At 41.5% G+C, this 22,125-nt stretch overlaps 1 protein-coding gene across 1 annotated transcript in view; it reads right to left on the reverse strand.

The window, feature by feature from the left end:
* Camta (Calmodulin-binding transcription activator) overlaps positions 1 to 22,125 on the reverse strand; it is a 705,348-nt gene that overhangs the window by 434,324 nt on the left and 248,899 nt on the right. The window contains exon 4 of the mRNA XM_068226037.1: positions 11,454 to 11,525. Within this exon, the coding sequence (XP_068082138.1) occupies positions 11,454 to 11,525 (72 nt within the window). The remainder of the gene's footprint in view (positions 1 to 11,453; positions 11,526 to 22,125) is intronic.

Here is a 22,125-nt window from a genome sequence, read left to right on the forward strand (position 1 = left end):
AATATTGTTTTTATTATTTATTAAAATCAATCAAAGGCATTTATGTTGACAATTGTGTTGTAGTGAGAATTGATGGTAGAGTGAGTTCTTGGTTCAGGGTACTTACAGGGATTAGACAAGGCTGTAATCTTTCACCTTTGCTGTTCGTAGTTTACATGGATTATCTGCTGAAAGGTATAAAATGGCAGGGAGGGATTCAGTTAGGTGGAAATGTAGTAAGCAGTCTGGACTATGCTGACGATTTGGTCTTAATGGCAGATTGTGCAGAAAGCCTGCAGTCTAATATCTTGGAACTTGAAAATAGGTGCAATGAGTATGGTATGAAAATTAGCCTTTCGAAGACTAAATTGAGGTCAGTAGGTAAGAAATTCAACGGAATTGAACGTCAGATTGGTGATACAAAGCTAGAACAGGTCGACTCAGGATATCTTATTCATAAGTTAGAAGTAACATACATGAAAGTAGCGAGAATGATTGCCGGTACAAACAGGTGGGAACAATGGCAGGAGGTACTCGGAATGAGGAGACAAAGGCTATTTGAGGAATGAACTCGATGGATGAAGCTGTACGCATAAACCGGCTTCGGCGGTGGGGTTATGTGAGGCGAATGGATGAGGACAGTTTACCTAGGCGAATAATGGGCTCTGTTATGGAGGGTAAGAGAAGTAGAAGGAGACCAAGACGACGATGGTTAGTCTTAGTTTCTAACGATTTAAAGATTAGAGTTATAGAAATAAATGAGGCCACAGCACTAGTTGCAAATAGAGGATTGTGGCGTCGTTTAGTACATTCATAGAGGCTTGCAGACTGAACGCTGAAAGGCATAACAGTATTTAATGATAATGTATGTATGTTTTCCAATCTGAAGGATTTGAGAAAGAAGCATTTCCTTGTCTCGAGAACCAAGATATTCCGTGTCTTATATTTGCAGACGATATCCCGCTGCTCACATTAACCCCTGTAAAAATGCAAAACAGTATTACTGGGATAGTAAATTACTGCGAAGAGTAGAGTGAACAATGGTGGATGGAAAAGACAAAATTAGAAGTTGATAAAAATATCGAATATCTAGGGACGATCATAAGCAGCAATGGAAGATGGGCAGAACAGGTAAGAAGAGCTAAATTGAAGGGAGTAAGTGCTTTGGCTAGTATAAAAATATTGGATAAAAAAATGCCGAACACTGAATATGGAGTTCAGAAAATGTATTTGATGCAATGCTTAAAACGATGTTATTGTATGGAGGAGAAATATGCGGAGAAGGTGATGGAATTGTAACATTAGATACAGTTGTAAGTAAATCTTCCAAAATAATAATGGGACTGCCAAACTGCATCGCAAATAGTGGAGTGAGAAAGATGTGTGAAGGTATTAGTATACGGGCGGATACTGTTAAACGAATAATTAAATATTTGCGGAGGCTAAAGACGGGGGGCCAGGGAGCGAAATTCTAAGGATAGCATATCAGCACCAAATGAAACACCAAAATGAGGGTTACTGGGTGGATGGAGTAAAGAAGATACTGGATGAATTAGGAATGGAGTACTATTGGGAAAGAAATTTATCAAGAAATGATTAAGGATTGTGTAAAACGGTGGTTCAAAGAATTAAAGACATTGAAAGACAAACAATAAGGCCAGACTGTAACAGCAAGAGAACACTGCTTGAATTTTGTAAAATAAGTGAAAATATGACAGTAAGGACTGAACGAAAAGGGAAATGAGAGGGATAATTTGGTGGCTGATGAGGTGTGTATACAGTAAAAGCTCTGAGACAAAAAATGGGGAAAATCTCTGCATTTTATGCAATAAGGACATGGAAGTTGCTCACTTAGTAAAAGACTGTAAAGAAACAAGAAAGGTACGAGAGAAATATATGGATGGAAAGGATATAAGTAAAATCGATAACGAACATGAATTTTACACCATTGCTAACTTAATGGACAGAGAATGGAAGGCACCAAGAAAAACAGCAAAACTTTGTAATATCTTAAGAGGAATGCGGGAAAAGAAATTTAAAAGAGGATTAAATAAGAGAAAATAAGGAAGGAGAGGATACATAATTACGTATAGGTGTAAATATATTATTAAATGAAGCAATAGATAAATTGTTGTATTGTAGGGTAGCTATTAACTTTTTCTTACGTTAACTACCAAACTGCATGTTAATTAATTATAGGGACTCAGGCATTCTTCCAGTTACTCAATTCATTCAAAAGGTAGACAGTTTAAGCACTAATACAATTTAGGAAGGGTAAAATACATGCAGGTCCTAGACTATATAACGAGGTTTACGTCTAGGACAAAATAAACAAATAATCTGAAAAGAAAAACAAAATACAATATAGAAATAGATTGAAATAGTGAATAAGTTTAATTGTAAATATTTAATGTTGTATATGCATGTACCAAAACATATTGGAGTATACCTTTTCTGCTCTCACACAAATGAAAACGAAGAACAGAAATAGAGCTAATGTAGAAGCTGATCTTCGGTTCGAGTGAGTACACTTGCAAAACACTAGGTCTTCGGAGAGCAACACCATCCGCCTGTTGATCCAACAACCACAACAAGTGAATTTTTTCAAGTAAGTTTCCAGATCCAGACTATTGTAATTATTAGCCAAGTGTCACATTGGTTTATAATTTCTGTGCATTTATAACGTATCTTTATGTAAATGAAGTTAAATTAAACTTTCAAAGAAGGTAAATATTAGTCCTAAACATTATACGAATACATTTTCCAGGTGTGAAAATGGGAAACCATATTCAGGGCTGCCAGCAGAAGGAATTCGAACCCTACATCTCCAGAATGGAAGCTCACAGGTATGCGACCCGAACCGCAACGCCAACTCACCCGGAAAAACATTAATTACTATCGTCACGACCATCACCAAGGAGGTAGTCTTCTATTGTTTTACCCAATTCACCAGCAGGTGTGTTTACGCATCAGTCTAACAATCCCACTGAAACATATTCACCAATCGAACCTAAAAAACATACCTTCACGCCATTCATCACAGGGACTGGCTGCATAATAAATAGCCTTACGAGCATCTCTCTTGCCTCGGTCACTTTCATACCAAAGACATCAGAGGGAGACAGGTCGATGAATGTAACAAACTAATTGTAGCTCATACTAGAAGATATAATTCAATATAACCACTATTGCTCACCATAAATGGGTCTGCGCTTAATCTGCATATGAATTGTATTTAATGTCGGCAGTTTTCATATGCTATTGACCGAAACGGATTAGTGGCCTCGAGCATTGGCCATGGAGTCGACTATCGATGGATTTGTGAAGACGTGGATTCAAATCCGCGGTTGAAATGGTTTTCTGTAGTTCATTTTAATTGGAAGGAAAAGTTGGCATATTCTCTTTCTCAGGGCCAAGCCCAAATATCTTAACCACAACATGGTAATTACATATAACTGCATACAGCAGAGAAAATCGAATTCATTGCTGGTCATACATATACAGTATATTCCAGTTAGAAATACGAAAACTTCAAACGTTGAACTGTGAAATATGTACCCGGAATATTTTCTGTTTCAGGCTTTGTCGAACAGTTACCAGCTTCTTTCCATATGCAGTAATAAGTAACTTTATTGGAGGACAAATACAAAGCACGATAAAATATCCATATCTTAAACAGCAAAATCGTCCAACTCTTTTCTTTCGTGTAATAATGTCATTTGCTTTACATCACACTGACTACTTCAACGGTTTTCGGAGAAGCCAAGGTGCCGGAATATAGTCCCGCAGGAGTTCTTTTAAGTGCCAGTAAATCTACCGACACGAGGCTGACGAATTTGAGCACCTTCAAATACCACCGGACTGAGCCAGGATCGAACCTGCCAAGTTGGAGTCAGAAGGCCAGCGCCTGAACCGTCTGAACCATTCAGCCCGACTTTCTTTCGTCTAGGAAACGTTCAGTTCTATTTAATGTTATGAAGCTTTTCTTGAATACTAATGCAGTCGTACACAAGTGTTATAAAAAATCTTCGCAATAATTATTCCTATGTGATGGTGTTGGAGCAGTTGTCTATTTCCTCCGCTCCCAAACCAAATGTCGTAAGTTCGAACGCCGGCACCATCAGGTGGAGTTTTCAATAAATCAGTGCGTGGCAAAAGGAGGAGTATCCAGCCTCAAATACCGCGACAAGTCCCAGAATGAGTCTAGGTGTTCAGATGACCAAAACACGAATTCATGCGGATTTTGATGATGATGGCGCTTGTTGTTTAAAGGGGCCTAACATCTAGGTCATCGGTCCCTAATGGTACGAAATGAGACGAAATGGAATGACAAATTAAAAGAACAAAAATCATCCACTGACCAGAATTCAAAACGTGAGGACGAAGAATGAATGAATGGATATGAATTTAAAAACAATCAGTTGATCCGACACGCAATGTCTCGCATTCACAGAAACTGACGTGAAATAATAGTATTACTTACCAAGGGACTGCGTCTATAGCATAATACTGAATCGATGATGCTTTTAGTCCAAAGGGGTCCAAAATCTAAGTCATCGGCCCCTCGTAATGGTACTAATGGCTAGGAAAACAGAACCATGGTGTTTGTCATGCTGCGGTACTAATCAAAAGTAGCGTAGACTCGCGGTATTCCACACATTATGGTACTACTCACAGGTAATGAAATTCGCACATGTAATACAGACCTATGGGGTTTCGCACATTGCGGCGCCATTTACAGGCAACGCAAACCTATGGTGTTCATCACGTAAGTGTACTAACCACAGGGACTCGCGCTATCCCTTGGTGTTCCTCATATATTGGATACTAATCATAGGCAAGCCAGAACCATGGTGTCAGTCATCCCATGGTATCGCTCATATAGTGCTACCAATCACAGGTACTGTAAAAGCCGGCAACGTACTCTTTTGCTACTAATCACAAACCTATTTGATACCGAACACAGTGGTACTACGCGCAAGTAAAAGCGACTCATGGTGTTCCCCGCGTGGTGGTAATAATCACAAGTAGTTTCATGGTTCTAATACAATCATCCCTTGGTCGCTCCTTTTAGTCGCCTCTTACGACAGGCAGGGGATACCGTGGGTGTATTCTTCGTCAGAGTCCCCCACCCACAGGAGGTTGTGTGTTTGGTCCGCGAGAGGTATTTTATTTCCCTCAAGCCCGCCGGCAAGCCGGTAGGACCCCCCTATCCGTCACCTGGGACGCGCCACGTGGGAGTATCACCTCTCCCCCTGCTACGCCAGCGTAGTAGGTTCGTGGCATATGGATTTTGAGAAATAACTGAAATACAAATAATTGTAGAAATGAGATGAGTTGAAAAAGGTTTCCTAACGTGTATTCAGAAGTCATAACTTTCGAAGATACCTGGTAGGAGTTAATATCGGGTGGTTTATCAGCACCTTGCGATTTAGTTTTATGCATCCCGTCGCTTTTACTACAATTCTGAAATACATTGGCCCTCTACCTAAAACGGGATAATATATAAGGAGATGTTATTACGGGCTAGAGGACAGCAGGAATCGTGAGCGCCACTATTCATTCATTATGGGTACCTCAAATGAACTCGTAAAACGAGCACAGATACGAAGAACACGTACCTTACAAAAGAAGGTGCACACACAGACCAGGGGCAGATATTGTATAGGCTGGAAACTACGCGCTGCATGTCAAGCCTCGCAATAGCTCACTTTGCAGGGGCCAGAGCTCGATGGTTCGAAAACCACGCAAGAATTTTTTCTTTTGCCGCCAATTGCCTGAATGTGGTAAGGTTGCATACTTGGTAGTTTCCACAGACTGATTTATTTCATTTGGCCCTGTAATGGGGCTTATGTATCGTGGTATAGGGTATTGAGCTGGATTGGAAGAGGAGGAGGAGGAGGAGGAGGAGGAGATGGTCGGTGGCTAGGACACAGGCAAACAATTAGCTACGTCGTATATGTTCCAACCTTCGTAGATCACAGGTAGGGCAAAGTGTGCCCTATTGGAACGATAACAACATGCGACGGCAGCTACATATGTAGCTGCGTGAAGTCCCCTCCTTCGAGATAAGTCACAACACAAAGCTTATTCACTGCCTCGTGATGTATTCCGGCAAAGATTATGTGGATATTTTACTCATCTATGGCGAAATTAGACAGAATGCTAAAAAGACACAACGCCGATACCATAAACGCTATCGACATAGACGACAACCGACAGGCATGACATTTCGGAGTGTGGAAAAAACTGCGGGCTACTGAGTCTCTGGGAAGAAGACGACGAGTTCGAGATCATCCCGTGACGTCTGCTCACTATGAAGGTGGTGTGTTAGACGCTGTCCGGCATACCTCTCACACTAGCACACGGGGCACTGCACAGGAGACGAACATCAGCCGGGCGTCTGTTATGCGGATATCGCATACCCAGCGGTTTCTCCCGTAGGATCTGCACTTACACCAGGAGCTCCATGGTCATGATTTTGAAGGCGTTCTGTCAATGGACCCTACAGGATGTGGACACTGATCCTGCCTTTCTAGCGACCATCTTAATTACGGACGAAGCGCGGTTCCACAACAATGGAATCGTTAATTGACATAATATGCATTACTGGAGTGTGGATAATCCCCATTAGGTACGACGATCAGCTTTTCAGGTATAGTGGGGCGTGAAAGTATGTTGTGGCATCGTGCGTGTTCACCTCAGTGGTCCCAGTTACTTTGAGGGACCTCTGACGAAAGAACGCTGTCTGCGATTTCTCCAAGGAGACCTACCACTATTCTTGGAACATGTGCCACTCCTTGACCACTGCAGGATATGGTTTGAACATCATGGACTCTAATTCGCGATTTTCATCTACTCGATTGGGGAATGAACAGCTCACCCGGGAATTCGTGGTCGTTCGGAACCATTCTCAGACGACTTACCCTGATAAATGGATAAAAAGTGGGGGTCATGTCCTCTGGCCCGTCAGATTGCCCGATCTTATGTCCCTGGATTTTTCTGTGGGACCAAGTACAACAACTGGTTTATGCACAGGACCCTAGCAGTCGTGGTCACCTTAGATAGCTCATCACCGAAGCATGCCCATCCGTTACGTTGCAACGTGCCAGGCGGTCCTCACAACATAGCGCGCAGCTCTATATTGACTACGGAGGTCGTCAGTTCGATCAAGTGCTGCGTTAAACGACGCAGGTAACTGAAATCCTGTTATACGTTTCGTAGCCTCTTCCAACCCAGCTCCATACCATATGCCACATACACCTTGACACATCCCAGCCAACTGGCAGTATAAAATAGAAATACTTGCGTGGGATTCGGACCTTCGAGCACCGTTGATTGTCACAACTACCATCGCGCCCCTGCCGAGTGAGCTATTGCGAGGCTTAACATGCAGCGTGCTGTTTCCAGCCTATGTAATACCTGTTCCGGGTCTGTGTATGTGTACCTCCTGTTGCGAGGTACATACTCTTCCTATCTGTGCTAGTCTTACGTGTTCATTCGGGGTACTCACAATAAATTAATAGTGACCCCTCACGATTGCTGCTGGATTTTAGCCCGTAAGCCGTTATACTATTAAGGTTTAGGGAGAGAGACCGATATATTTCAGAATTGTAGTTAACGCGGCGGGATGCATAAAACTAAAACGCAAGGGGCTAATGAACCACCCGGTATAAAAATGTGGGCGATTCAGTCGATCAACAGTAACAAATTATCAACATGTATTTCTAGTGGATATTTAATTTAATCAACACAGACCTATGCATTTGACGTATGTTAGAAATATCGATTGTGTAAATAATTGAGAGAACATTGAAATTAAATACATAAAAGTGTAGGAGAGATTATATACAGGAAGAAGAAAATGACGTCCAATAATCACTGGTGGTGAAAAAGGGGACTTTTTCACTAGTGGCTTTACGTCGCACCGACACAGATAGGTCTTGTGGCAACGATGGGATAGGAAAGGCCTAGGAGTTGGAAGAAAGCGGCCGTGGCCTTAATTAAGGTACAGTCCCAGCATTTTCCTGGTGTGAAAATGGGGAAACCACTGAAAACCATCTTCAGGGCTGCCGACAGTGGGATTCGAACCCACTATCTCCCGGATGCAAGCTCACAGCCACGCGCCTCTAACCACACGGCCAACTCGCCCGGTAAAGAAGGGGGTTAGAATACGTACAACGAGGATAGGAACCCACACTCTAATTCGCGATTTTCATCTATTCGATTGGGGAAGAACAGCTCACCCGGGAATTCTTGGCACTTGCGCAAAGGCTTATTTGAGGTCTGCGGAATGGAATCGTCCGTCGCATTTCCCAAGTCCGTAACTAGCTGTTCAGCTGGTAACTTCTCTGTTGTCTGGTTCTCTCCGTCAACACTCAGGTGTAACCCCACTCTTCTTCCTTGTTAGCCTAGCTCGCTCCGTGAGCATACTGATGAGACGATATTCCGGCCGGGCTCTGACGTAATGTAATTTTGTAACAATAATTTATCACGTGCGATCTCCACGTTCGTTCTACACGGCCTCTGATAGACAGTCTTTTTCTTTCAAAAGAAGGTGTGAGTGGAGGAAGTATTATATCCGTACAAATGTTTGACTCCAGTTTTTGACGGATTTTGACGTTTCATTAGAATTACACACACAAAAACCCAGGATTCGCAACAAAACTCTGATTTAAGACGTTATGGAAACTCTTTGGGAGGCATTTAGGTGAGAGACCTCGTCATTAAGTTACTTGCCCAAATTGAATCGGGATGGAAATTTCGATTCAGAGGGTTGGGTCCTATCTCCATTTTAATTCACCTGATCTACTTTTTCACAGTCATTATTGGACGGCATTTTGCTACATACAATGTACGATATAAGAATGATAATTGCCTGGAAGAGAAACGAACGTATTACAAGATATAAACTGAAAATATGTGTTGACCGACTGAAGTTTGATCAACTGAAAATTCCTATTATATTAAAATATTCTTGTGGATTCGTATGAATTTTGTAGAAAAGAACTTCAGTAAAGAAACAGTGAATTAGAAACTAGGATATTACGCTTGAGATCAAATAATATGAAGAAGACAGGGAATGAACTGTTGTAAGGTAGCATTAGGTAATATCTGGAAAGCTGCATGTGACGTGTAATTCATCTCTCTCTCTCTCTCTCTCTCGTATTGTGGTCATGCTGGAAATGAAACAGCAGGAACGACGACCGCTCATATCTAGCACATATTGCTAATGCTGAGAGCTCGCACCAATGCCATAAATAAGCAATGGTCGGATGAGTACAGCAAGCGATAAATCTGCCCTACATGACCGCATAGCAGATTACAATGAAGCGATAGATCCTGTATTTTTATCAAACAAGAAAAATGTGATTAACTGAATAATTTAATACGTAGGGATAAAATGTAACAATTCTACGCATGTTATCACAGGTGTTGCAACATTTCAAATGAACAGAAGAAATTCCTGGCATTGTAAAAAAGGAAATATTCCATACAGTAGACCTTAAAAAATATCAGAGCTCTTTCCCACTGAGATACACCCAAAGGAAGAAATGAACGTATAAAGTGAAACTTCAGCGTTACCACAATCGAAAAACGCTCAGAGATTTTACTTCAGTGAAACCGGTATCAAAGATACTATAAAAATACAGATTTTTTCAGAATATCGATGATGATGATGATGATGGTTGTTTAAAGGGGCGTAACATCCAGGTCATCGGCCTCTAATGGTAGAAATGTAATCACAATTTAAAAGTAATCATCCACTTACCAGAATTAAAAATGCGATGAAGAATGAATGGATGGATATGAATTTAAAGCAATCAGTGTATCCGACCCAGAAACCATCATGAACAATAGTATTACTGACCAAGGGACTGCTTCTAAAGCACAATCCTGAATCGAGGATGCATGTTGTCTAGAGGGGTCTAAAATCTAGGTCAAGGGCCCCTCATAATGGTACTTATCACTAGTAAAGTAGAATTGTCTGTCACGGTACTAATCAAAAGCAGCGTAGACTCACGGTGTTCCACACATTATGGCAATACTCACAAGACTTGTACGTCGCACAGGTAACGAAGACCTAGACCTACGGTGTTTCCCACATAATGGCGCCACTCATAGACAACGCAACCCTATGATGTTCCTCACCTAGGTGTACTAATCATGGGCGCCGTTATTCCCGTGGTGTTCCTCATATAGTGGGTAGTAATCACAGGCAACGCAGACCCACGGTGGCGCTCATATAGCCGTATTAATCACAGACAACGCCCAAACCGGTGGTGTTTCTCATAATGGTACTAATCACGGCTACTAGAAATCCACAGTGAACCACTCTTTGCTGCTACAAATCGCAAACTTATTGTGTACCTAACATAGTGGTACTACTCTCAAGTCAAGGCGACCCATGGTGCCCCCCGCGTCATGGTACTAATCACAGGTAGTTACATGGTTTTAATTCAATCATCCCTTGGTCGCCTCTTAAGACAGGTAGGGGATACCGTGCGTGTATTCTTCGTCTGCGTCCCCCACCCACAGGGGGTGTTTCAGAATATCAATATCACGCAAACGGATCCGCTGATTTTAAAACAATGGATTTCCTCACTTTATAGGCTTTTTCCCTTAGCATTACTAATAATGAAGTGACGGCTTTCCTTACCACTGCTGATACGAAAGCGAAGGGTTACTTATGAGAAAGCTCTGATTTGTACGCAGATTTATGCGATATACTGAAGGTTAAGAACAAGCAAGAGAACACTCAATATAATCATTCCCTTTTCAGAAGAGAGGATGCAGACAATACTTAACAGAATAAGAAGGAAACCATCGCGACTTCAACCGTTATATTCCATGAAAACGAGAAATGTTTTTTAACCATCGTACTATACGTAAACTAACTGAAGAGTACTGTGTTTGTATTATTATGACAATAATAAATACTCTTAGCGAGCGAGTGAACCGTGCGGTTAGAGGCACGCAACTGTGAGCTCGCATTCGGGAGATAGTTGGTTCGAACCCCAATGTCGGCAGCCCTGAAGACGGTTTTTCGTGGTTTCCCGTTTTAACATCAGGCAAATGCAGGGGCTGTGCCTTAATTAAGGTCCGATCCACTTCCTTCCAACTCCTAGTCCTTTCCTATCCCGCCGTCGCAATAAGACCTATTTGTGTCGGTGCCACGTAAACCCAATTTTAAACGAATATCTCTTGTGTTAGATTATTCTGAGAATTTTTCCTTATGAATACAATTGTCTGAAATATATCAGACATTAGCGTTTATACTATATAGTTCAGCTGTATACAACCGAGCAACAAATATATAAAAATGACCACACGGGCAAGTTTCTAGGTTGTCACCTATGGAAGTGTAATTACTTTGGTGCCTCCACCATGACATATGTGGGCCTTTAAAACTATCAGTATAGCGAGTGACGGTAGAAGAGTAACTGCTGCACAGTAAAAGTAAGTTTACTAACCTGTAAGAGCCAGTAACATCGCCTGTGGAAAGTGGGCAGGATAGCCGAGTGCACGTAACAACCGTAGATGCACTGCAACAGACAGAATGGCACATTGTAACTTGTTTACCTCAACCACAGTAAGGTTACGAATCTCCTTTCTTCTCCTATACACAAGGCACAAGAGAGTCCTCTGATGAAAAGATGAGTTGTTCCACCCTGAAAAAGTACACACTCAAAGTTAAGGTAAAATTTTATCTCAAGTCTCAGACAACTGTGCCAATTTTTAAAACATACACATGAAAGAGAAAATATTTTCTCCAGTATTTGGCTGTAGAACAGACTCCACATTATGCTATCATCTGAAGACAGTGCCATTTTTCTTTCTACAGCAAGGACAGGATGTCACACTGCAAACGTTTTCGTGAACGACGTATTCCGCCTCTCCACTACTGGACTGCTTGCACAATTCTAGCATACATATACTGAAAGAGACAATTCTTTTGTTCTACCTCAGCTAGCGAGCTCACAGAATCTGCTCCTACAACAGTTTCTAAAAGCCAGCTACGCACATTTCGCTGTGAAAGAACAACCTGTCTTGCTCTGTCAACAAAAAGAAAGAAACTAAGGGCTCATTTTCAGCTATGTGCTTTACGACGCACCAACTCAGATAGGTCTTATGGCGACGATGGGATAAGATAGGGCTAGGAATGGCTAAGGAAGCGGCCGTGGCCTTAATTAAGGTACAGCCCCAGCATTTGCCTGGTGTGAAAATGGGAACTCATTTTAAGCTGGGAGTGAACTATTCCTAGATAACCTTATGTCCACAATTGTATTTATGTAATCCAATCGTATCCTACATTTGACTACCATGAAATTCCTCCTTCTATAACTGAACTACCGAGCGAGTCGGCCGTGCGGTTAGGGGCGCGCATCTGTGAGCTTGCGTTCGGGACAAAGTGGGTTCGAACCCCACTGCCGGCAGCCCTGAAGATGGTTTTCCGTGGTTTCTCATTTTCACACCAGGCGAATGCTGGGGCTGTACCTTAATTAAGGCCACGGTCACTTCCTTCCAACTTCTAGGACTTTCCTATCCCATCATCGCCATAAGACCTATCTGTGTCAGTGCGACGTAAGCCACTAGCAAAGAAAAAGAGAAGTAGCACATGATAAGAATATACACTGCCTAACAAAAAAGTTAAGTACCCAGAAGGAGTGTTCCAATATTATCCCATTTCAGTGTCCGACTCGTTGGCTGAATGGTCAGCGCACTGGCCTTCGGTTCAGAGGGTCCCGGGTTCGATTCCCGGCCGGGCCGGGGATTTTAACCTTCATTGGTTAATTCCAATGACTCGGGGGCTGGGTGTTTGTGCTGTCCCCAACATCCCTGCAACTCACACACCACATATAACACTATCCTCCACCACAATAACACGCGGTTGCCTACACATGACAGATTCCGCCCACCCTCATCGGAGGGTCTGCCTTACAAGGGTTGCACTCAGCTAGAAATAGCCACACGAAATTATTATACTATTATCCCATTTCAGTAAACATGCATACCACTGATGTGTGATTAAATGATTGCAAGGGTCTGTAATGTGTAGAACGCCCGTCAGTGTGAATTCGTGACGGCACCGTTCTGTTGTTGATAAGTTGTTACCAGTCAACTGCTGTGTTTCAGACAGTTAAGCAAGACGTGCAAAGAGGACTACATCATACAGCACGAGGCACCCGCGATGCCTCACAGACGCGTTAGACAGCCCATCCACCAACTGAAAACCTTTGACCAGGGCAGCATTTTGGGACTGCATGAGGCCGGTTCGTCGTATTGTGCAACTGCCAGGCACGTGAGCCATTCAGATGTCACAGTGGCCCGATGTTGGACTAATCGGGTACATGAGGGCACCGAATCACGTCGTGCAGTTTCGGGTCGACCAAGAAACACCACCCTGAGGGAGGACCATCGTATGGTGAGCCAAGGATTGCGGGATTCCATAACTTTGGCAACCGCCAACCGCGAACATATACAGAAAAGACTACAACTTCCTGCGAGTTCCCACCCAGTGTCTCGACGACTCGCAACCGCCGGATTCGGGTCCTACCGCTCCATGCTTCGGTTGCCATTGACACCAGAACTCCAACGCCTGCGTTTTGAGTGATGCCTTGCCCGAGAGGCATGGAGAGAGGACGACTGGCGTCGCATCATGTTCAGTGATGAGTCCCGCTTCTCCATAACTTCCGATGACCATCGTGTGAGGGTTTGGCGGCGAGGAGGGCAGAGGACAAATCCTGTCCATATTGTGGGAAGACGCACAGGCGTAATCCCTGGTATCAGGTATGGGGAGCCATAGGGTATGTGTTCATGTCACCTCTAATAGTGCTTCGGCAGACTTTAACGGCACAACGATACGTCACAGACATTCTGCGACCGCACATACTATCCCTTACGGCACAGCACCCTGGGGCAGTGTTCCAACAAGATAATGCACGTCCACACACAGCACGTATGTCTATGGACTGCCTAGAGCATGTTGAGGTCCTCCCGTAGCCAGCAAGATCCCCGGACCTGTCCACCATTGAAACACGTGTGGGATGACATTGGAAGGGGACTCAGTCCCAGTAACAACCCTGTGGGATATGAACAGCTGCAACAACTGCGGACGAACTTGCCTCACGAATGGATCCAAATGCTCTTTGACACCATTCCGAACCGCATAAGGGCATGCATTGCAGCCATCGAGGGTGAAGTTTCGACACCCTAAACTGCCAACGGCCTTGTGTCCTTCATCCCATACTGTAATTAGTTCAATAAAGGCACGTGGTCTTTCAGCATATGTAGTTTCATTCACATTCAACCACTCCTTCTGGGTGCTTAACTTTTTGGTCAGGCAGTGTATATGGTGATTATTGTTTTAAGAGGTAAGCCAGCGATATTATCACCCCGTAGTTTGTATCGTGGACCGTATTTTGCATAGAACCGGACTCGAAGCAGCAATCAAACATGCGCTCAGTTACAAAGATAGCCGGCTGGAACGACTTTCTGAGAACTTATCCCGTTTGGGAGTTCCTAGCACGAGCAGGAAACAGCTGTGCAAAGCGCAATGTCGCCGCCAGCCCACCACAGTGGACAAATGGTATATATTGTACGTAGGCCCTACGACCTACGAGAGACGGGAGAGACCTTCAAGTTTTCAAATACCGACTCCTCTTCCTTCCACAATTGAGAAGCGTGATAGGAAACGGGCTATCATGTGACCACTGTAAGACACGTCATGGGCCTCTTGTGAGCGAACTAAGTTTGTCGTGCATTTGTGCTGCTTTCATATTTCGCTCGTGTGCGGTTACTCAAATAAACGAGTCGTTCAAATGAAGTAGTTCGTTCATGAACGACCCAACTCTATATAGTCCTACTACTAAAAAATGCTGACTCAGCGTGGGAAAATGCTGATTCAGCACCCATTGTTTCAGAACATTCTTTGTTCATACTACTTAAGAGCTCAAATGGAAAACCGCTTCAAGGGAAAGAAAAAATGCAGGAAAATTGCAGACGAGTAGTCAGCAGTTCTATCAATGTAATGAAGTAGATTGTATGGTTCTGGAACAAGAAGAGGCTGTTGATGCTGATGAAATGGGAGACCCAAGTCTGAGGTCAAAATTCGACAGAGCTTTGAGAGAAAAATGAAAAATCGATACTGAAATGTGTTGTCAGCGAGATACTAATACTGTATTGCATTATTTTTCTTTACAGGGAATTTCTTATCTTTCCTGAGTAAATCTAGGTGGCGTGATCCACACAGAAGTTTTATGCGTGTGCACATTACCTTCTGTACAGAGCCAATGGCACACGCACGATATTACATGACTTTCAGTATTCTAGAAAGTTAACATTTCTAGACAACATATTCATTGTCCCTACAGTACTGTACAAGGTACTGAAGAGAAAGAACAGACAGCAGAGTTCTGGAGCAGTAGCACATACAGTATGCCAGTGCACCGTTTTGTTTGCTGTGAAATCACTATTTGATATTCTTTCTTTAAAAGTTCGTCTCTTAAGATTAACGGAAGTTAAACGTAAGTACTCGATCAAGTATTCAAAATAAGAGTGTCCCTGTGAGGGAAACTATGACCACATTAGGCTAATATTTTCAAGGCAGTAAGAAATGAACCTGAGATCTACCCTCACTATGAATTTTGTGCAATGCCTGAATCATCAAACTACCGATAACTGAGGCGCCTAATATCAACCATGGACATGCGCCACCTACATACAAAATGATTTAAGGATTGATCCTTATAGCATTTTAATGCTCTCTCTGAATTAGTGGTCGGTGTCTTTCATAGAAATAGAAATGTGCAGTTTCTTTCATAATCGGACACCTCCAAACGTAGTTTATATCAAAAACGGACATGACCGTTTCAGCCAATCATATTGCTACAAGTGACATCAAACTGTCATGGCGACCAGAGAATTTTTATCGACATCTTAAGGAAAAAAGGGGAGGACTGTTTTTTAATGTCCTATGATTGCCAAGAGGACCTTGCTTTGCCAAAATTAAGTGATCAGTCGGCTTATTATTCCAGACAACTCTACTGTTACAATTTGTCTGTTGTGATAGGCACATCTCAAAGCAAACTGTGCCCTGAAAATGTGTCTGTTTATACGTGGCTGGAGAATGAGGGAAATAAATCATCAAACGAAATAGCATCAGCGGTTGTCAGTGAGTTACGATCTAATGATTTACAAGGCTTCACTTCAGTCAAGTTGATTGCTGATGGCTGCGCCGGCCAAAATAAACATATTAATATGTTGGCGATGTGTGCAAAGTGGCTTACAACGTATGCACCATCCCCTGTTGACAAGTAAAAACTGGTAGTTCCAGTTACTGGACACTCATATTTGCCTCCAGATAGGATTGTTTGACTCATTGAGAAAGACCTTAAGAAGATGACGACCATAGTAAGTCCTAATGAATACCTTAAGGTGTTCAAAATGTACGGCACAGTGAAAGTGATTGGACAAACCTTAGAACCACTGAATTGGAAAGAACAAGCACAGATTTATCTGAAATCTGCTAGTCAACTTCATTTCAAGATTTCACAGTGTAAAAGAATCGTACTCAGGAGCACGAAAAGAGGCAATGTTGTAGTTGAAGGTGGGGTAGGCTACTAACTGGAAACAGGTATTGAGCGTAAGATCACGAAAGCATGACAGGTAAGTCTAAGGTTAATGAATCCTTTACCTACTGATATTGGCAAGCATGTAAACCCACAGAAACTTAAAGATGTTTACAAATTACTAGGAAAGCACTTCGGAAAAGATTGGAAAGGAACGCCTCTCTTAAGTGGTATATCGAAGTCATCAATAAGAACATTTGTTGTGAAAATGAACAAGCTGTTAATGAATATTTATGAATGTGATTGTTTTGAAGACCCTTGTGATGAACCAGAGGTTATTTGCCCAGGAGCAAGAACTGAAATGAATGTTATAAATGTTAACAAAATATAAGAATAGCCTTATTTCTTTCATACTTTAATTATATTTCTTTTAAAATGAAAGTTTTTTTTGCTAGGGGCTTTACGTCGCACCGACACAGATAGGTCTTATGGCGACGATGGGATAGGAAAGGCCTATGAGTTGGAAGGAAGCGGCCGTGGCCTTAATTAAGGTACAGCCCCAGCATTTGCCTGGTGTGAAAATGGGAAACCACGGAAAACCATCTTCAGGGCTGCCGATAGTAGGATTCGAACCTACTATCTCCCGGATGCAAGCTCACAGCCGCGCGCCTCTACGCGCACGGCCATTTCGCCCGGTAAAATGAAAGTTTACTTCCGTGTCATCCTGCAACTTTTTTTTGCAAATATTGGGATAGTTCGTTTCAAAAGTGGACAATTACATGGATGTTTGTATCAAAAATGGACAAAAGCCAATCTCGGTTTCAGAAATGGACATCGTCATATTTGAACGTGTTTTACATTGACATAGACTGAAATTCGTGAGTGTCGACCATAATTTTCTTGTTCATAGGGCTAGAAATATGACACATAAAAATCTTCGCACATGTAGCGGGGGTTTAACATAGAGAAACAAAAATGTGGCTCCTCTGAAAAATTAACAAAATGGCTTTTGTCCATGTTTGATACTAGGCACCTCAGCTGCTGTCTCTCTCATAAACAAACATATTATTCAGCTAAGTTTTCTACCTGAAATATCTCTGATCCGTTAAAGATATAGACATTCTGATGTCAAATTCTTAAATTGTATTGTCTAGCTCATGAAACACTGTCCAATCCGTCTCCATCACGTACTCAATTACCGAGAAACCGGTAGGAACTTTGTTTCTCTAAATGCGAATATAATAATTTCACCCGATGGAACAACTGAGAATTAAGCGATAAGTGAGTATTTTTCGCGATATTAAAGGTTATCATATATGCAGGCATTAAACAGAAAGCGATGCGCCACTCGCTCTGATGTGGAGGGCTTGCTGGGTGACTCATATCTTGTTGATAAACATACATCCCTCAACCACTTTTTGAGCGACTGTACATTTCACTGCGGGATGGAAGTGGTTGAAAAGTGGGAGAATGAAACTATGCTCTTAAAAATACATGAACCATATTGTCTAAAATAGCAGTGTATGCTAGCATACCAGCGTAATTTATTCTCAACTCCATAATTGCCTGTTGTACGTACATCGATCTTATATATTGGCTTTAAGGAAGACCAAAGAGCCTAACGATAACGTTCTCCGTTAATTTTTGCATCCATTTCTTCCAATGACCATGTCATTCATTGGATTTAAAGTTTTTGACCTCATTTAATGTACTGTGTACTCATGATAAGGACAATAAAGTACTAGAATTATTAAAATTTAATTGTGTTATCCCGTCCCTTTCTTATTCAACGTCAACGAAACAAAAGTTTTGTAACTCCGAAATGCTGTACATCATACTGCTGTTACTCCGGGCCCGTTCGAGGCAAGGGCGAGGTATGTGTGTTTATAGACAAGGCTTGAGTTACGCAGCAACACAGAGGAGGCACCCCTTAATATTTGCAAAAGTACTCGTTGGATTTGCAAAATCAACACAACACTGAACTTAACGCTCGATTCTTTGTTTTTCTGTTGGGTAAAATTAGTTGCTACCGGTTTCTCGATAATTACCGTGTGATGGAGACGAAATGGGCCGTGTTTTACGAGGACCTTAATACAAATAAACTTTTTCTAAAGCTGACGTATTTTCAACGGATCAGAAAATATTTGATGTGGACAACTTAGCTCAATAACCTTGTATAGACAGCCATTTGTCCCTTTTTCTTGCTATGTGCTTTACGTCGCACCGACACAGATAGGTCTTATGGCGACGATGGGACGGGAAAGGTCTAGGAATGCGAAGGAAGCGGCCGTGGCCTTAAGGTACAGCCTCAGCCAGCATTTGCCTGGTGTGAAAATGGAAACTATAGTGTGGTGGAATTCTTCAGAAGTTAAACAACCTTAGCCTTCTGAGATATTTCCTAGATTTTAACTAAGTTATTTATTCCAGGATACTTATTCCTTAACTACATGTAATTTTCTCTATTTTCACCTTTACCTCTCTTTTCTCATATTCCTCTGATAATGTTACATAATTTTGCTATTTTTCCAGGTTTTCTCCATTCTCTGTTTAATAGTTCAGCAAGTGTGTAAAAGTTCAGGTTCATTTTCAGTTTTACCTATCTCTTTTCCATGTAAATATTTCTCGTTTCTTTACAGTCGTTGAGCAGAAGTGCCATTTCCATTTGAGCATTACATAAAATACATTTATTTTCGTTATTTTTTCCCTCCCCAAGCTTTATTTTTGTGAACTCCCATCAACCACAAAATTATTCCTCTCATTTCCTTTTCTGTTAACATTTGCGTCCTTTATTGCTATATTTTTACATATTTTGCACAATTTTATTGGTGTTCTCTTGCTGTTACATTCTGTCCTTACTTTTTGCCTTTCTGTATCTTTCACTCTTTGAACTAACTTCTTACAGAGTCTCCTGTCATCACTTAATGAATTTCTTCTCCAAAAACACCCCATTCCTATGTCTTCTAGAAGCTTCTTCACCCCATCCACCCAGTAGCCCTCATTTTGACGTTTCATTTGGTGTTAATTTGTTATGCCAAGAATTTCTCCCCTCCCCCCTTTTAATCTCAACCAATAATTGACTATTCGTTTCACAATATCTGCCCTTATACTCACCCCTTCACTAACTACACTTGCCGGTTTTAGGAGACGTTGAGGTGCCGGAATTTTGTCCCGCAGGAGTTCTTTAACGTGCCAATAAATTTACCGAAACGGGGCTGACGTAGTTGAGCACTTTCAAATATCACCGGACTGAGCCAGGACCGAAACTGTCAAGTTGGGGTCAGAAGGCCAGCGCCTCAACCGTCTGAGCCACACGGACCAGCTCTTCACACACAATTCTCACTCCACTATTTGCAGTACAGCTTGGCAATCCATAATTATTTTGGAAACATTACTAACGACTACATCTAAGGCTACAACTTCGCGATCTACTTCCTAAATTTCAGCTCCTTACCAAACCTTGGCTGTAACTACTGAATTAAATACGATTTTCTGCACCTTATATTCTATGTTAGGCATCTTTTTATCCAGTACTTTTATACTAGCCAAGGCACTCACTCCCTTCACTTTTGCTCTTCTTATATGTTCTGACTAACTGCCATTGCTGCTTATTATCTTCCCTAAGTATAACGTTTATTTAACCACTTCTAGCTTTGTCTTACCCATCCACCACTGTTCACTCTTGGAAATCTTGTCATCCCTTTTACAAACCATTACTCTGGTTTTCTGTGGAATATCCTTTAGATTGTGTGGGGGGAATTCGCGAGATTAATCTACATAAATACAAAAACAATAACTAACTGGAGATTTTAGAGATTTGTCGTTTTAATTCTCTAACACCTGTTATAAGCTGTCAGATAAGATAACATTCAGAAAAGCGTTCTCACAGCACAGTAGTCAAGGCACTGGTTCCATAATATAAAGTGTATGGGTTCGAGTCACCACTGAACATTATTTCTCTTTCTTCCGCTCCTCTGGATTTTCTATAAAAATATTTATTTCACTCAATCGAAGAGAAGCTGTCTGTGAACCCTGGCACGTTTCAGTTTTTTCTTCAATATCAAGACTGTCTACCATGGAGAATACTTTTTTGTACGCGCTACTTCTAAAATGTGATATAATTAAACAGAATTAAATAAATTTTCAATAAAAAACACGTGAGAAAAGACGTACAGTTTAAAACAGCAGCATGGAAAAGAAACGTGGAGATTCGAAACTATGCTACGGGAACGTCTCTAAATGCTGTATTATAATAACTGGTGTTTGAAAACTGAAGCACCAAATCTAGAAAATTAAAGCCCATTTCTAAGTTTCAAAATAGTTGTGTATTTTGTACCTATGTACAGATAAATCTCGACAAAATCCGTGTCTGCCACACTCTAGACTGCTGATGTCAATTCTACAAACACTCACAAACTTACGTGCTCGTAAGTGGGGATATAACTTCATAATTTATTCTATATAAAAACAAGCTAGATTTAGTTTTACGTGATCGTTGATATCGTCATTAAATCCATACGACGTCCAGTTACAAGTGCAATTCGAACGCCAGTGACGTGATTTTTCTCTTCAAGTATCTCATAGTTTTAACCGCGGCCATTTCGATGAGAAGCCAGTGACAAAGTCATTCGGATATCATGTCTCCTCTTCAAAGAAAAATGTTCATATTCGTTACCAAAACAACGCATACTATAGTGTGCCGGTAGTAAATTTTACCAAATGTCATTGTTTTCTATGAGAATGGCCGAAGGTTTCTTAACATATCTCCCGGTGTGGGGAAATATAACGATTAACTTACCAGAAGGACCTTCATGAACAACTATCAGGCAACAGAAATAATAATAATAATAATAATAATAATAATAATAATAATAATAATAATAATAATAATAATAATGGTTTTACGCCCCACTAACTACTCGTGCGGTTTTCAGAGACGCCTAATTGCCAGAATTTTGACCCGCCAGAGTTTCTTCAGGTGCCAGCAAATCTCCCGACACAAGGCAGGCGTATTTGAACATCTTTAAATATCACCGGATAGAGCCGGTGTCAAACCGTCACGTCCCTGTGGTTCGGATTCCGCGTAAAACTGGAAATGTCGGATCTATGATCACGATATCAACAGTTGTGTAATACTACAAAGAGTCTGTAATGCTTTTTTTTTTTTTTTTTGAAAAATTGCGAAGTACGCACTTACACCGCAACCGAGGGAATAGAAAACAACGAAACAGTATGCCAGACATAATCTCACAGAGTTTGCAATCCATTTTGTCCTAGAGAGATATTCCTATGAGGAAGAGTTCATTCCAGAGTCAAAAATTAAAATGAACAGAAAATGTGGAGTCTCCAAATTAGGATTAAATTAATAATAATAATAATAATAATAATAATAATAATAATAATAATAATAGTACCGTAGGTACACCCGCCCCGTGCATTTAAAACGAGCGCCTTGTAGAAAGCCATCTAGATCAGATAATCTGAAACTCATATTGGAAATAGTGTAAACATTTTGCAACAGATGTCGCTACTATCAAATTATGTCGCGCCCTCCGTGGTGAAGGTGAACTATTAAATT

The sequence above is a fragment of the Anabrus simplex genome, chromosome 2, assembly GCF_040414725.1.
Source record: "Anabrus simplex isolate iqAnaSimp1 chromosome 2, ASM4041472v1, whole genome shotgun sequence".
Lineage (NCBI taxonomy): Eukaryota > Metazoa > Arthropoda > Insecta > Orthoptera > Tettigoniidae > Anabrus > Anabrus simplex.